General features: G+C 38.5%; 1 protein-coding gene across 1 annotated transcript in view; it reads left to right on the top strand.

Annotated features, from left to right (window-relative positions):
- Positions 1–17790, top strand: part of CTSO (cathepsin O) — a 29931-nt gene extending 12141 nt beyond the window's left edge. The window contains exons 4-8 of the mRNA XM_517502.8: positions 2368–2535; positions 4421–4542; positions 12201–12364; positions 13478–13570; positions 15838–17790. Of these exons, the coding sequence (XP_517502.2) occupies positions 2368–2535; positions 4421–4542; positions 12201–12364; positions 13478–13570; positions 15838–15872 (582 nt within the window). The 3' untranslated portion in view covers positions 15873–17790. The remainder of the gene's footprint in view (positions 1–2367; positions 2536–4420; positions 4543–12200; positions 12365–13477; positions 13571–15837) is intronic.
- Positions 17791–18038: the final 248 nt, after the last annotated feature.

Here is an 18038-nt window from a genome sequence, read left to right as displayed (position 1 = left end):
AAGTAAAATGAAAATGGATACATTTACCAACAGTGTAGCCGAATCTCCTGGGTTCTCAAGCCTCATCTTGCAAGCTCTATCAGAAAATCTGCCCCCATCTTCACAGGATCATATACCTTTGAATCTGTGGGCCTTAAAAGTATAGTTAGTAGTCAGTTCAGCCATAACGTGACACATACGTTCCAGAAAATCACCACCTATGCAGAATTGAGCAGTAGCATGACAGGGATTATGGGAGAAATGAGGTTAGGTCACACTACCTAGGAACTTAGTCAATGACATATTTTTTAAAAGACAGAAAACTAATAGACACAGTAGCACAGTTTTACACATGTTTACTGATTAAGAAATATGTAAGTACTGCGATAAATATAGCAATTTACCTTGAAAAGAGACTCAAAGTGTGCTGAGGACATGGGAGTTGGCAGGGCAGCAGCTTGTGAGTTATTCTGAAGTGGTGGAAGGAGGTGCCTTTGAAATAGGAAGGAAAGTGGTAAGGGCAGATGTGGGTGGGTATGACCTATAATGCATGTAGTGAACCCACCTAGCTGGCAGACGTTTGAGGGGTGTGTGCATACTTTGCTGACCTTCCCTACCCGTCTACACTCCCAACTGTTGGCGTAGGGAATGCCTGCCAAATAGGGAAAGTCAAACCCCTAACCAGAGGGGATAGTCTCAGTTTGTCTGCAGTGGAAACCTCAACAGATCATTCAGCCTTCCCTTTTATGGAAAGTGTTTTGGTGCCAGCTGTTTCGCAGTCAATGTGTAGTTAGAATGATTTTTGCTTCTCAGAGTCTATATTTATTTTTGTACGTTAAGTTTTACCACCAAATCATTTGCTTTATTATTGGATTTGTAATAACATGTCAATTAGACATAAATCTAATCCTTTCAAAAATTGTCCACAGTGTATTAAAGAGGGAACTTTTAATTAGAGATCTTTAATTAAAGGAATATACGAGAGACTTTTTTTTTTAAGCAGGAAATGCCCTTGTGGCTTGACTAAAGCTGGCTATAGGGGTGGTGTCAGCAGCCTCTTACCTTTTCTCTTTTTTTTTTTTTTGAGACGGAGTCTCACTCTGTCACCCAGGCTGGAGTGCAGTGATGCGATCTCGGCTCACTGCAACCTCCACCTCCCAGGTTCAAGCGATTCTCCTGCCTCAGCCTCCTTAGTAGCTGGGATTACAGGTGCGCACCACCATGCCTGGCTAATTTTTGTATTTTTAGTAGAAACGGAGTTTCACCATGTTGGTCAGGCTGGTCTTGAACTCCTGACCTCATGATCCGCCTGCCTTGGCCTCCCAAAGTGCTGGGATTACAGGCATGAGCTGCCCTGTGTTCACCTTTGTCAAAGTTTGGAGACCCTGCTGTATAGTCACTTAGTGAGTGTTTTTACTATGCCATAGGCACTAGAGATAGAGATAAAACCTTTAAAAAAGCACTTAAAGCCATAAAGTTGCTCAAAACTTAACTCTGCAAAGATATCCAATTGTCATTCCTTTTTTTTTTTGGTCTAACTCTGCCACACATGGCCCTCCAGTTATGTTAGTTTCATCCAGTCTCAAATCCTACTCTCTTCTGCCTTTTCTGTGGATCCTTCTTCCTTTTACGTGATCCTACGATCCCTAATTTCATTCCCTCTGTCTCCTCTCTTTCTTTCAGGACTAGTTCTTTTATTCTTTTGTTCTAGTTTGTTAGGTAAAAGCAAATTAAGAGATCCACTATCAGCATGATTGGCAGCCAATACTGGAGTAATGACTAATATGGATTTATATCCTTAGGACATTTCATGTGCATCCACTATAAGCATACTTAATAGGGCATCTTTATAGCCTAAAAAGTAATTCATTAATATTTATTAATTCTCTTATCTCCATCAAATAATTAGCACAACATGCATCTTTCCCCTCCTCACCCTTAGGATGGAAGTGGTATATGACCATGGAAGCAGAGTGTCCTTAGAAAAGCAAGGGGGATGGAAGGTTGGAGCGGGAGTCGGCACACACTCTCCAGAAGAAAAGCCACTTACAAAGAGAAGTCACATATTCAGTGAACTGAATAGTCTTTTAGAAGAACATCAGTTAGTCCAAGTATTTCCTCGGTCTCTAAAAATTCACTTTTATCTTGCATTGCCAAATTTAGAATAGTAATAATGCTGACAACATGAACTAATAATTAAATGATGCTCAAAAGAGACTTTTGGTTTTCTCTTTTTTTCAGTTTAAAAATCTAGAGGATAGGCGTATTTATTTTGTAGGTCTCCAGAATCTGGAAACCTTACTTGATTTGATAACTTGTTACATTTAGAGATGTTGGTAAGTTGATTTAAACCCTAGAAATACCACCCCTTTTTCTGTTTTTAAACAGTGTGGAGGATGCTGGGCCTTCAGCGTGGTGGGGGCAGTGGAATCTGCTTATGCAATAAAGGGGAAGCCCCTGGAAGACCTAAGTGTCCAGCAGGTCATTGACTGTTCGTATAATAATTATGGCTGCAATGGAGGCTCTACTCTCAATGCTTTGAACTGGTTAAACAAGGTGACTAGTCTCTCAACCTCTTAAACTCTTTATTTCCTTTTTTGCTTGTTTACTGTGTGTTCAAAATTCAAACAGTTTGTTCACATATATTAAACAATGTTTCCACGTTCGGAAATGTAGATGATCAAAGCATGAAGTAATTAATCAGAATATTTAAAAATGAATCACTTCTAGGCAAAGCAGTTGTCAAGAAATCAAAAGGGGAAAAATCTGAAGTCTGTCTTCAGAGAAATATTTATATTTATTTCTTAACATTTCTTAATATATACATGCTTTTTTGCAGATCTGAATATCTCATAATATCCCAGAAAGATGAGAATATATTTTTTTTATTTTCATAGAATTTCTGAATGTTAAGGTTAAAAGGAACATTAGAGACTAATTTTTTAGCTCTTTTTTGTTGTTGTTGTTTTTGAGACAGAGTCTCACTCTGTCACCCAGGCTGGAGTACAGTGGCACAATCTTGGCTCACTGCAACCTCCACCTCCCGGGTTCAAGTGATTCTGCTGCTTCAGCCTCCGGAGTAGCTGGGAAATATAGGTGCCCACCACCACACTTGGCTAATTTTTTTGGTTTTTGTTTTTTGTTTTTTGTTTTTGTTTTTTTAGTAGAGGCATGGTTTCACCATATTGGCCAGGCTGATCTTGATCTCCTGACCTTGTGATCCACCCGCCTCAGCCTCCCAAAGTGCTGGGATTACAGACATGAGCCACCGCACCCAGCCTGTAGCTCTTTTTATAGATGAAGAAATGAAGCCTGAGAAGTGAGATCATTTTGCCAAGTCAGTAGCTGAGCCGGAGTTGTACCTTCAGTCCCCAGCCTCTCACAGTAGGGCTTTGCTCAGTATAACCCAGTGTCCCTCAGCGTTCTTAGCACTTGCCCTGACAGTGTCCCAGATCCGATATCAACTGCATGAAATTTGCCAGTGAGGGTGCTATTAGTTTCTGTAGAACGTCATCAAACCAGAGTTCCCCAAACCTGAATTCTCTTCCATTATCCATTGGTTGCATTTTTAATCACGTATTCCAGGACCTGCTCTGTACACACTGTAGACGACAATGAATTATGAGTCTCCTCCCTTTCATTAGCCTAGCATTCAAAAAGGGAGGATTTTGTACAGATAACTATGAAGTATTTGACACATGCTATATGAATGGCATAAAAGTGAAGTGATAGAAAGAATGCTTGGCCTAACCGTTGCCTGTGTATAAACCACTGGATGGAATCTGAAAGACTTGGCAGAACCAGAAGCACTGGGAGGAAAGTGAGCTGCCCTATAGCACCATCAGGAGAAAGATGACAAGACTGTTATTAGATCCATGGAGGATCTACAAAAGGATGCTGTAAGATAAAGAGAAGTAAGGGAGAAGGAAAGATATTGACTCCAAATGTCTAGACTATCCAGAACAAGCACCTAAAGATTTAATTTATAATATCAAAAACCCAAAGTATAGGCTGGGCACAATGCTTCACACCTGTAATCCCAGTATTTTGGGAAGCCAAGGCAGGTGGATTTCTTGAGTCCAGGAGTTTAAGACCAGCCTGGGCAACAGAGTGAGACCCCATCTTTACAAAAAATACAAAAAATTAGCCTGGCGTGGTGGCTCATACCTGTAGTCACAGCTACTGGGGAGACGGAGGTGGGATGATCACTGGTGCCCAGGAGGTGGAGATTGCAGTGAGACGAGATCGAGCCACTGCACTCCAGCCTGAGCAACCAAACAAGACTCTGTCTCAAAAAGGAAAAAGAAAAAAAAAAGAACGCAAAGTATATCCACATGATGAAGGTGTGTGAAATTGAACCTGTTTTGACACAGTGAAGTAAGTTCTATTTGATTTATAAAACAATTGACAGTAAACATGTTCAGTGATTGTTTTCTTTTAGATGCAAGTAAAACTGGTGAAAGATTCAGAATATCCTTTTAAAGCACAAAATGGTCTGTGCCATTACTTTTCTGGTTCACATTCTGGATTTTCAATCAAAGGTTATTCTGCATACGACTTCAGGTAAAGATCTTATTGTATTATGTTTTTCTTTATATATTTTTAATTTATGATCTATTGACTGGTTAATAATTTGATTGAAGGCATCACTGCATACTCTTAATCCTTGTAAAACCTACTTTTTACTAGAAAGAGTAGCAATTACAATGAAATGTTGTAAATGTTGTTTCTTAATTATAATCTACTTATTTTCCCCAGTGTCATTACGATAGAAATGAAAATTTTTAATTCTGTTTAAGGTACAATTTATATGTATATTTATTTGTTATATTTTATATTTTATTATACTTACAAATTATTAGTGCATAATTTATATTTATACATACCACCTTCATCTTATCAAATTTAGGTGTTATATTACCATTAGCATATTTCAATCTTAATGGTGAGTCCATCCAGAATTGCTTTGTACAGACTGTGCAGCTAATATCATGTAGGCTACATATCAGGAAGCATATTTTGAACACCTTCTATGTTCTTTGCATTTTTCAAGACATCAGCCATTTGAAAAATATAACACAAAACTTCAGATTAGAAAAAAGAGGGAAGCATATACTACTGAAGATAAATTATGTAGCATACACTATAAGCATGATGGGAATGTAGGAATAGATAAAGACAGGCTGAGGAAAAGGACTTCTGTTGGAATTGAAGGGCAGGATAACTTTGGATAGTTTTGGGGAAAACAATCATTAAAAATGCTTTAAAAACACATGAAAAACACAGAGCTGGCTGGAGACTCATCATGACCATTTGATAGAGTGCAAAATAGGTGTTCATGGGTGAAAAGGACAAAGGGAGACCCAACCAACTCCTGGCTTCATTAAGAAAATATATGATGGGAACTTTGCAGTCTTTTGAAACAGAGAAAACGGGAACTAAATTAAATTTGGATAAGGTAACAGAATCCCCTATGACTTAGTGGTCCTGAATATAAAATAATCCCTTGATCCGGATGGTATCTACCCATGGGATCTGAAAGAAATCAAGGGTGAAATTGCATCCTTGAACAAAATGTACCCATTTAAATGAGCATAAGTGTGCCAGAGAACTGTCAGGTTGTCAACACAGCTCTGGTCTGCAACAAGGGTCCTCAGGGTGACACTAGGAACCATACACCAGACAGCCTTAATTCCACAGCTGGCAGACTATGTAGGATTTATAATAAAATGTGCAGGGTCACTGAGTACCATGGTGAACATCTCATTTGGGGATAAAGGTAATGTGCTTTCTAAAATCAGAAAGTATGCCCTATAAACTGTGACTTCCTTGAGAGTATAAGGGAAGGATGTGTACAAGAAAAAACTAGATTTACAAAATATCATTAAAAGGGATTAAGGGAATCCCTTATCATGGTAGGAAATTGAAAAAAAATTAAGAAGAAGCAAAAGAATAATAGGCATTAGTCTGAATTAAGGGAAAGAGAGAATGCAGGAGTTGTTGGCATTGGGCCTTTGATTAGGAAGGAAGAGGTCCCAATCAAAATCTCTTGTTTATATTGAAGATTAAACTCTAACAGTGCAATGCTAAACTGATAGCATTTGACTTCAAGAAGATCTTTCTTTGATTTATTTATTCATTCAAATATTTACTGACTTTTTTTTAAGTTCTGGGGATTTGGCAGAGAACAAAACAGACAAAAACCTTGCCCTCATTAGTAATTGAGACAGACAGTCACAAAAAATAAAAATACATGTGGCATGTTGGCTGTAATAATTAACAAAGAGAACAAATGAAAACAGTGGGAGGAAGAGAAAAGATCTGGTAGTAGGGGGAGTGTACAATTTGAGAAAGGGTTGCCTGGCAGGGCCTCACTCACTGAAAAGGTTATGTTCAAGTGAAGACTTGGAGAAGTGCGTGGACTTACCCACGCAGATATGTGGGGGAACATGGTTCCAAGCAGAGAGGCTGTAAATGCAAAGATCGTGAGGCAAAAACATGTCTGGCATGTTAGAACAATGATGAAGCCACTGTGGCTGTAGTGTGGAGAAGAAAGACAAGACTAGTAGGAGATGAGGTCATACTGTCCCTGTATTAGTCTGCTTTCATGCTGCTGATAAAGACATACCCAAGACTGGAAAGAAAAAGAGGTTTAATTGGACTTACAGTTCCACATGGCTGAGGAGGCTTCAGAATCACGGCAGGAGGTAAAAGGCACTACTTACGTGGCGGCAGCAAGATAAAATGAGGAAGAAGCAAAAGCGTAACCCCCGATAAACCCATCAGATCTTGTGAGACTTATTCACTATCACAAGAATAGCATGGGAAAGACCAGCCCCCATGAATTCAATTACCTCCCCCTGGGTCCCTCCACAACATGTGGGAATTCTGGGAGATACAATTCAAGTTGAGACTTCGGTGGGGACACACCCAAACCATATCATTCCATCCCTGGCCCCTCCAAATCTCATGTCTTCACATTTCAAAACCAATCATGCCTTGCCAACAGTCCCCCAAAGTCTTAACTCATTTCAGCATTAACCCGAAAGTCCACAGTCCAAAGTCTCATCTGAGAGAAGGCAACTCCCTTCCGCCTATGAGCCTGTAAAATCAAAAGCAAGCTAATTACTTCCTAGATGCAGTAGGGATACAGGTATTGGGTAAATACGGCCATTCCAAATGGGAGAAATTGGCCAAAACAAAGGAGTTAGAGGGCCCATGGAACTCCAAAATCCAGCGGGCAGTCAAATTTTAAAGTTCCAGAGTGATCTCCTTTGACTCCAGATCTCACATCCAAGTCATGCTGATGCAAGATGTGGGTTCTAATGGTCTTGAGCACCTCTGCCTCTGTGCTTTGCAGGGTACAGCCTCCCTCCTGGCTGCTTTCACGGTCTGGCATTGAGTGTCTGCGGCTTTTCCAGGTGCATGGTGTAAGCTGTCAGTGGATCTACCATTCTGGGGTCTGGAGGACAGTGGCCCTCTTCTCACAGCTCCTGTGGGACTCTGTGTGGAGTCTCCAACCCCACATTTTTCTTCTGCACTGTGCTAGCAGAGGTTTTCCGTGAGGGCCCTGCTCCTGCAGCAAACTTTTGCCTGGGCATCCAGGCATCTCCGTACATCTTCTGAAATCTAGGTGGAGGTTCCCCAATCTCAATTCTTGTCTTCTGTGTACCCACAGGCTCAACCCCAAATGGAAGCTGCCAAGGCCACAGTCTGAGCTCTATGTTGGCCCCTTTGAGCCATGGCTGGAGCATCTGAGACACAGGGCACTAAGTCCCTAGGCTGCACACAGCACGAGGACCCTGGGCCTATCCCACGAAACCACTTTTTCCTTCTGGGCCTCTGGGCCTGTGATGGGAGGGGCTGCCATGAAGGTGTCTGACATAACCTGAAGACATTTTCCCCATGGTGTTGGGGATTAACATTAGGCTCCTTGCTACTTACGCAAATTTCTGCAGCTGGCTTCAATGTCTCCTCAAAAAATGGGTTTTTCTTTTCTACTGCATCATCAGGCTGCAAATTTTCTGAACTTTTATGCTCTTTATGTCTCCCTTTTAAAATGGAATGCTTTTAACAGCACCCAGGTCACCTTTTGAATGCTTTGCTGCTTAGAAATTTCTTCCGCCAGATACCCTAAATCATCTCTCTCAAGTTCAAAGTTCCACAAATCTCTAGGGCAGTGGCAAAATGCTGCCAGTCTGGCTGCTAAAACATAACAAGAGTCACCTTTGCTCCATTTCCCACAAGTTTCTCATCTCCATCTGAAACCACCTCAGCCTGGACCTAATTATTGTTCATATCACTATTGGCATTTTGGTGAAAGCCATTCGACAAGTCTCTAGGAAGTTCCAAACTTTCCCACATTTTCCTTTCTTCTTCTGAGCCCTTGAAACTGTTCCAACTGTCTGCCTATTACCCAGTTCCAAAGTCACTTCCACATTTTCAGGTATCTTTTCAGCAGTGCCCCAATCTACTAGTACCAATTTACTATGAGTCCATTTTCATGCTGCTGATAAAGACATACCCGAGACTGGGAAGAGAAAGGTTTAATTGGACTTACAGTTCCACATGGCTAGGGAGGCCTCAGAATCATGGCGGGAGGAGAAAGGCACTTCTTACATGGCAGCTATAAGAGAAATTGAGGAAGAAGGAGAAGTGGAAACCCCTGATAAAATCATCAGATCTCATGAGACTTATTCACTATCACAAGAATAGCACTGGAAAGACTGGCCCCCATGATTCAATTACCTCCCCCTGGGTTCCTCCCACAACACATGGGAATTCTGGGAGATACAATTCAATTTGAGACTTGGATGGGGACACAGCCAAACCATCTCAGTCACCAAGCAGTGGCCTTAGAGCAGGGTGTTAGGAGAATGGCCTTGGAGATGAGAGATGAGGGGTATGTATAGATTAATACCCCTCACAGAGGGTAAAGCCCTACACAGTTTTTTATTGGAGAGGAGATAAGAGAGAAGAGAGTCTAGGAGGATTCCCGGCCTTTTGATCTGAATGACTGAAAAATAGAATTACCATTAATGAAACTTGAAAGTCTAAGACAGGAACAGATTTAGAAGGAAACAGTAAGAGTTCAGTTGGAACACCTAGGAAGTGATCCCAGGAAAGACTGGTAATGGGGTGGGGAAATGAGAGAACCGGGGCAGCAGGGTTTCTTGATTAAACCAGTTAGTGCTGTGGCTAACCTCATGCTTAGTCCTGCTGGGGAACTCTGGCAGCCAGGGTAAAATGTACACTTCAGTGCCATCCCACCCAAGTTGATGATTGTCGTCTTCCCTGATTCATTAGTTGAGGGTGCATCTGGGGATGGAAATGGGGACTGGGCTTGCTTTCCTGGCTCTAGGAGGAAAAGGGCTCAGGGAAAGAACTGCAGGATCTCATTGTTGCAAGTTGGGTGAGTGTGCATTGCAGTGGTGACAGCCTTAGGATGTGTGAAGGTCTTCCAAAGCATTTGCTATAACTGGGCACAAGACCTGGTCCTTTGTACTTCAATAATATTATTTCCATGTATGGTGGATGCCTGAGACTCAGGGAGGGCCATATAGCTAGTAAACTGTGGAGTCGGATTAGAACTCGTATCTGTTCAACTCCAAAGCTTGTGCTTTTACTCCCAACACTATTGGTAACGTCATGTGGTCTTAGGTTTTCAGCCAAACGCTCCTTAAAACATTGTACAGAACCTGAAAGCATCTAAGAAGGGAAAAAAATCATCTGAAATATAAAAACATAACCTAATTTTAAAGCAAAATGACCATTCCCACCCAGGGTTCTTCATGAATTTTTGTTTATCAGACCCCAGAAATTTCAGGACTCAAACTAGAATATGAGAATGACTATGTAAATAAACAAAAACTGTAGGAACCTACTACATATAACAGTAGTCAGAAAAATTCAGACACAGTATAACACACTGAATTCTAGGGAAGATGAGATGAAAATCCACATTATGAAGCGTCAGTAACAGGTCAGACTTGCCTTCATTGCCGCATCTTGATGACAATAAAATTTAGGAAAATTATTTGAACTATTATTATTATTCCATTCATTATAATAATAATGAATAATAATTATAATTCATTAATCAATGATTAATAATAATTATAATAATAATTCATTATAATAATAATGAATTATTATTTCCAAAACTGTAGGTTTTGGAAATTATTAATCTGTGAAATGAATAGTAAGCTCATGGAATCAATGTTTGATAATAAAGCCATTATAACAATGTACATGTTGATAGTAGTTCTATATTGGGTTAATAATGGAAATTAAAATGCTGTCTGGAGCATTATTTGAACTCTCTAAAAGCTGACATCTTTCTGAAAGACAAATGATAGCAATGCCACTCAATTCTGGGGCCAAATGGAACATTTGCCTCTGCTTATGACTGAGGCTTGTCCTTCTATTTCTTACTTCTAATCTTTGATATCTTTTTTCAGCTCTGGCCCAAATCAGGGATTATTACTAAATTGTTTCTTTGATTCTGCAATGTCAGTTACCCTTTGCATTCTAAAAATATTCCTTCTTCTTGATCTTTCTGCGTTTTTCCTGGTATCCCTGAAACTGGATCTTTGATGAGATGAACTTCCAGTAATCCTTTGTTTTCTTAAATTGATGGAGACGGCTGTGTTCTGGTTGATGGAAAGATTATTATATATATCATGTTTAAATCATGAACTATGCTAAGAATTTTGATACAATAAGATATACTTTATACACTAAATCCTATGGGGAACACAATTAGTTATTAGATAAGTTAGAAATGAGGGAAATAAATAATCCTTATTGTAAACTTGGAGTAAAACTTATGTGCTGGGCATGCTACATAATTTATGTCTTGCAAAATTGTATGCCATAATTTTATCCTTGTATTGATTCTGCATGGTAGGTTGAATGGCTGCAGTGTATAGTTGGAATTTGAACCCAGGTGTGGGATAATTAAAAACCTATAACCTATCATGATGCCTTTTAAAAATTTTACAATTTTGCCTGTCTCAGGATAATCTTAGTTAATATGAACTGTTTTACAGTAGCAAAAATTAGAAATATCTACTTATAGATCTCAAAAAGCAGATATTCATGTTAATAGTTAACATGAATAAATGTATAAAATGAATATATAGTTTCTATTTCAGTCAATTCCATTATTATGCCGTCAACTTTTTGCTCCTCTGTGGACAAAATATTCCCTCTCTAGAAACTGGTCTCCAGCTGGTCGTCATGAGAGATTATTTACTTACTTATTAGTGGATTATTACCACTAATCCACCCATGGCTTGCTATAGCAGTAAACTGTCAAATGTTATCTTAATAGTTTGAACTATTAGGAACTTGGTTTCAGTATCCTTCACCCACAAAGCTGACCTTTGAAAAGTGTAAATAATGATTTGATCACTCACTTGTAAGATCAATGAAGGACAAATGTTGTATAATATGAGACTTTATGTCCTTGTGTGAAAACAATAATTGTGTATTTTGCAGTCTTCACAGTTGAACACCTAGTTCTCCGGGCATCCTAACATTTCTTCTCTTTTTAAAATATTTGCTTAACATTGCTTCTATTGTATAATTATATTAGCCACTTTTGAGTAGCCCTTCCCTATAATTTCTATATTTGACAATGACTAACATGAGTTAGTCTCTTGATTCTCAAGGTGTAGCAGAGATGGCAAGGTATCGCCAAATATCTAGTCTTTCCACTTTCCTTAATAAAAGAAGCCCTATGTCTCAACTAATTTTCCAGCCAGCTACAGAACTCATTCCCCATCTTCCTTTAAGCTAGACTTAGCCATATGACTGAGTTCTGGCCAATGAGATCCGTGAAGATATATGTGGAAGTGTTGCGGGTTATTTCTGGGAAGTCTTCTCAACAGAGATGTATCACTTCTCCTTTCTACTTCCTGCTGTCTTAAATATGTGTTAAATGGCTGGAGTCCCAGCAACCATCTTGGACCATGAATGGGCCCTGAAAATGGAAACCTTTGAATAGCAGGACAATGATAGAGAAAGAGCTTGGGTTCCTGATATCCTGAAACCCTATCCCAGCCATAGATTACCAGTCTCTCAGACTTAGCTTCCGTTGTTTAGGTCCTTTGTAACTGCAGCCAAACCTACTCAGAATCATACACAGATTATATAGATCATTGTTATTTTCACCTTAAAAACTAAATTTTCTAACCAAATATTTCCTCTTTTGGTAGTAACCAAGAAGATGAAATGGCAAAAGCACTTCTTACCTTTGGCCCTTTGGTAGTCATAGTAGATGCAGTGAGCTGGCAAGATTATCTGGGAGGCATTATACAGCATCACTGCTCTAGTGGAGAAGCAAATCATGCAGTTCTCATAACTGGGTTTGATAAAACAGGTAAGTGCTGATAAGGCTCAGTTGACTGCTTTGCAGCATGGACACTGACTGCAAAATGATCACCATACTGTAGAACATTGAAATTTGGTTCTGCTATGATTAAGTCCTCATAAGACCTTCACAACTTCTCAACAATCTTATAGGAGTAAATGTGCCAAGACCAGCTCAGTCGTGGAGACCCTAACCCAGCGGCGCTAGAGGAATTAAAGACACACACACAGAAATATAGAGTGTGGAGTGGGAAATCAGGGGTCTCACAGCCTTCAGAGCTGAGAGTCCCGAACAGAGCTTTACCCACATATTTATTGACAGCAAGCCAGGGATAAGCATTGTTTCTATAGATTATAGATTGACTAAAAGTATTCCTTATGGGAAATAAAGGGATGGGCCGAAATAAAGGGATAGGTCTGACTAGTTGTCTGCAGCAGGAGCATGTCCTTAAGGCACAAGATTGCTGATGTTATTGTTTGTGGCTTAAGAACGCCTTTAAGCAGTTTTCTGCCCAGGGTTCGGCCAGGTGTTCCTTGCCCTAATTCCGGTAAACCCACAACCTTCCAGCGTGGGCGTCATGGCCATCACGAACATGTCACAGTGCTGCAGAGATTTTGCTTATGGCCAGTTTTGGGGCCAGTTTATGGCCGGATTTGGGGGGCCTGTTCCCAATGTAAATGTCTTGTCAGATTCCACCTGTCAATTTTTGAGTGGATATCCTGTTAAAATGATGATAATTTTTGTTGATATAAAACTGTATCGGGAACATTTAGAATAATTGTTGGGAAAAGGTAAGTGCATATTATTTTATCATACGTATCTAAAAGTTCTTTTTTCTTTTTCTGATTCCTTGGAAATTAGTGTTTGTTTTCATTTTATGCAGTCCCTGTATAAAGGGAAGTGAATTCAAACATATATTTCTACTGATTGGAGAGTGTCCGTAAGTACTGCTCAGGTTTACTTAGTTAAAATAAAGTAGTTTAAGTTACCATTAAAATACATTTTTAATCTTCTTCTCAGAGCTACTATCCTTAGCAAGAATCCAACTTAAAATAAAGAAACTTAAACATTCATAACAAATTTGAGTTTTCAGGATTTGTTACTATTTATGTTTCATTGTAGGAAGCACTCCATATTGGATTGTGAGGAATTCCTGGGGAAGTTCATGGGGAGTAGATGGTTATGCCCATGTCAAAATGGGAAGTAATGTTTGTGGTAAGTCATGAGTTTGTGTTTAAAACCTCAATACGAATATTAAGGAGATTATTTGAATATTTTAGAGTTACAATCTACTCAAACCACTTTAGCAGTAATAATTTTTGTCCTTTAACCAAATGATAAAAAAAAAGTGTTTTGCAAGAGGAACTGTTAAACATATTAGTATTTGAAAAAGGAAGAGGGACCTTAGTAAAAAATATATATTGCATATATATCTCAAAACATAAAATAAAGTAATAATTTACCAAGGTTAATTGCTTTAAAAATGAGATAAACACACAGCTTAGGAGACTGGACTCCTGCAGAAATGTCTTCTTGTTCCAAATTTACATTTCATAACTATAAATTTTTCTTAATTTGTGTATTATAATATCTGCTCTATGATTATCAAGAGTTTTTCTTTGTTTTAAAATATACGAAAACTAAGCATTAGTATTGTTTATGATTTAATATGCCCCTTGCCACCTACAAAATTCTAGCAAAACACCCACTAGAATTGAGAGGCTTAGGCAAATACCAAACATGCTTTTTTATTGAGTGACAACTTTTTTTTTTTTGAGATGGAGTCTCGCTCTGTCTCCCAGGCTGGAGTGCAGTGGCATGATCTCGGCTCACTGCAAGCTCCGCCTCCCGGGTTCACACTCTTCTCCTGCCTCAGCCTCCTGAGTAGCTGGGACTACAGACTCCCGCCACCACACCTGGCTAATTTTTTGTTTTTGTATTTTTAGTAGAGACGAGGTTTCACCGTGTTAGCCAGGATGGTCTCAATCTCCTGACCTCGTGATCTGCCCTCCTTGGCCTCCCAAAGTGCTGGGATTACAGGCGTGAGCCACCACGCCCAGCCTGAAACACAACTTTTTAAATGAACCACCAACCAAACTAAAATAGCTAGTTAAGAATTTTAACCGTGTTATAAAACTATATTCAAACCTATATTCTAAAACTTTTGGTCTAGAAATCAACATATTTTCTGAATCAAGCTAGACCCAAACTAAGTTACATATTAGAGCAATCATGTCATTTCTTATTATAATTTGTTCCAACATATATACAATTTTTTTTTAAATGCAGAATCTTTCAGATTATGAGACTGATTAAATAGTTATAGAAAAATTTGAAAGTTTATGTTCAATGACTATTAACCAATCATTCCATAAGGCAGAATCCATGAGAGTTCATGAGTGATCTATTCTGTCACCCTGATGAGACAGTTTTTATAAGTTATTCATTGAAAAAAGTCAACATCACAGAAATATATTGGCCAGAATACTAGCAACCCCATCGGGCCTCCACTTTTCAGCATCACTGGGGACTCGTACATCTTTGGAACTTGCAGATAAATTACTGATGCTAATCATTGAACCCTTGCTGCTGAACATATATTATGTCCGACTGCAGCAGTGGTGGATCCTGGATTTGGGCTGAAGGGTGACTGCTTTCAAACCTCTTACAGGAGTGTTAAAATAACATAATTCAAATATTGGTTCATAATTGCCTCAATTATAACTACGTCCCTCACCACAACCTTTCTCCATCCCTCAGCTACTAAGGGTGAGTGGAGATAATTTCTGCTCTCTACCTGCTTTCATAATGTAAATCTTTAAGGGCATGCCTGGTTGGTAATCATACAGGGATTCAAATTCTTCCTGAAAGTGAGTATTCCCTGAAAGTTACAATGATGTCATATTACTCTTATGAGCAATGGCATAAGGCAGATAGTATTTGATAGCTGCAAGAGATTTCGAAGATACGGTTAGTTACAATAAAAACCAGTCTTCAGATAGGCTATTTATTGCTTTTGCCATGATGTTGCAATCTGTGTTCTCGTGTGTAAAGAAAGCATAGCACACTCATGATTTATTAAAGTTTTACCCACATTCAAATTTTAGAATTTGAGTTATGAAATTGTATTTAAAATAATTTCTTAAGTTATTTTGCCTCTAAGAAATAATGTATTAGTTTAATACAGCTTCCAGATGCATTCATTTATTCAGTTAACAGGTAGTTTCTGTTGTGGATTTTTAAAATCTTTAAAATTATTTTAGTTTCTTCAAACAAAAATATTAGGCATACTTCTAACATGCCTAATCTCTTCTAATATCTGCTTTTGATGATACCATGTTTACACTGACAAGCTGTGATAAGTATTACATTATTTTCTCAGTAGATACTCTTTCTGAACCCAAATGAAAAATTGCTTTAATTTACAATTTCAAAAGCATCTAAAGAGGAAATAGACTAATAATTCCTTTTTTTCCCCTTAGGTATTGCAGATTCCGTTTCTTCTATATTTGTGTGACATGTTGGGCAGATCAAGAGACAGCTACAAAAATGAAGGTTTTCATAATGCAATGTAACATAGTACTTCAAAGTATTATTCAACTTCAAGTTTCAGCAACTACCTACAAAAGATTCTAAGGCCTAGTAGTATTTAAACTAAGTTTCAGAATGTTCCCTTCTTGTAGAGAGATGGACAACCAAAGTCAGTGGGACAAACTCCAGCACAGAAGCCTGCGAGGAAGCCTATGGAATAGTTTCCTGTCCTGAGACGAAATTCAGATTAGGAGATATTTTAGGCCCCTGCAACTGGGGAAGGCTACTGTTTGCTTTTGTTTGCTTATTATTTATTTGTTTGTTTATTGTGAGATATTTCAGGTGGGATCAAAGAGGTCATAAGAATTTATTTTCTTTTGTGGGGTGTAACTACTAGCTTTAGATTACCCCTATACACAAGAATGGCCAACCTAAAATTATGTGTGTCTTGTACAGTTAGTTATATTAGCAGCCCTCTGAGATGGCGTATCTATTGGAAGGATTTCAAACACCAATTGCTTTACCTGAACAAATGGTGCTTACCCTTTGAACAGCAGAGTGACCACGTAGAAGGAAGGAAAAGGGCAAAATCGCTTCAGTTAAACTGAAATTAAATGAACAACAAGGCAACTATATGAGTAACTTCTAGTAGCATTGCCTGAGAGACAAATTATTCTTTGATAATTTTCATTGTGAATAGGAATCCAATAGATCATATTGCTTACTTTGTTCCTTTTATACTACAGAATAATATTTTGTTCTCTAGTATATCAAAATACCAAAATATTATCTCATATTTTCTCCCTCTTTCTCTTACTCTTTACCAAGTTTTCCTGGTGGCTTGGCTTCCCTGACTAAAGAATTAAGTCTCATTTTTACTTTCCATTTCTATTTTCTTACCACTTGGTTGGCTCCCTTTGTCTCTGTACCTTTACCAACATTAGGATCTCACCTCTTTCTTCCTCCCCTAATTCATAAGCACCACTCCTATCAAAGTCCCATCTCTTAACCCTGGGTATCAAACAAACTGTGAGTTTTCCAGAATCTGTTTCCCAGTTTTCCCCTTAGCTTTCCTGGTCTCCCATCTGAACTGCTTCTTTGTGCACCTCTTGTTCTTTCTCTTGGCTCCCAGTCTTGATTCCTGTGATGACTCTTGCATCACTAATTGCACAAGTGATTTCAGGTGCAATTCTGATTAGCCTGCGTCCACACAGTGATCGATGATCCTGTGTGCCTAGAAAGGACACTGTGTGTTGCTCATGACCTGCAACAGGAAAAAAGCCATTTCTTGTTAGCAGTGTAAGAACCTTAGAGCAAAGGAGTTGACCTTCTGATTGAATATAAGCACAACCATATTAAATGAATCAATACAAGAAAATTATTTCTGATACTATGTATGTACATATTTCCTCTCTAAAATGTATCATTCTTTTCTAATGTATATGATCTAACAAAAATGAAACATGAAATGCAGTAGCAACCACTAAAAAAAAAAATTCAAGGACATCTAACTTTTTCTCTCACTTTTGCCCTTTGTTTATCCTTCCCTGTGATTAGATAAACAAAATAAAAAACAAAATGCTGTATTTCTCTTCTTATGCCAGTCAGAACCAATCCGAAAAGAATGTGTGTTGACTCAGGTTTGGAGTTATTTCAGGAAGACAGATATTGACCTTTTAATTGATAAATATTCTTATTATCCTGGAATGCCAGAAAAGAACTATGTCCTGCTTGTCTAGTTTGTATTCGCTGACTTTCTATGTGATATAGATGCATTTGTAATACTCTTTTTCAAGTGCTAAAGGATTTCTAAAATTTCAAACTGATTAATATGGTTCTGCTGTTCTGGATTTTGATGACATTTACAATAAAACAACCTACATTTGACTTTGGTTTAAAAAGAACCTCTTCTTAAGTGTATGGCTTACATTTTGTCAACACGGTATTAATGTGCTATATATTTACAGTTTTCTCAGCTCTAAATTAATATATCCAGCTTTTGGTTTTCTCCATAGGCACTTTAACCTCAGTGTTTCCGAAACTCCATTCGTCATCCTCCCTAACTTCTCCCACCACCCCCAACAAAAAGTTCCTTTACTTCCAAGAGCCTCTATTTTGGTTAACAGAATCAACATTATGGAATCACCCAATC

Source organism: Pan troglodytes, chromosome 3, assembly GCF_028858775.2.
Source record: "Pan troglodytes isolate AG18354 chromosome 3, NHGRI_mPanTro3-v2.0_pri, whole genome shotgun sequence".
NCBI classification, from domain to species: domain Eukaryota; kingdom Metazoa; phylum Chordata; class Mammalia; order Primates; family Hominidae; genus Pan; species Pan troglodytes.
The sequence above is the reverse complement of the archived record's forward strand: the minus strand, read 5'-3'. Positions and strand labels throughout refer to the sequence as shown.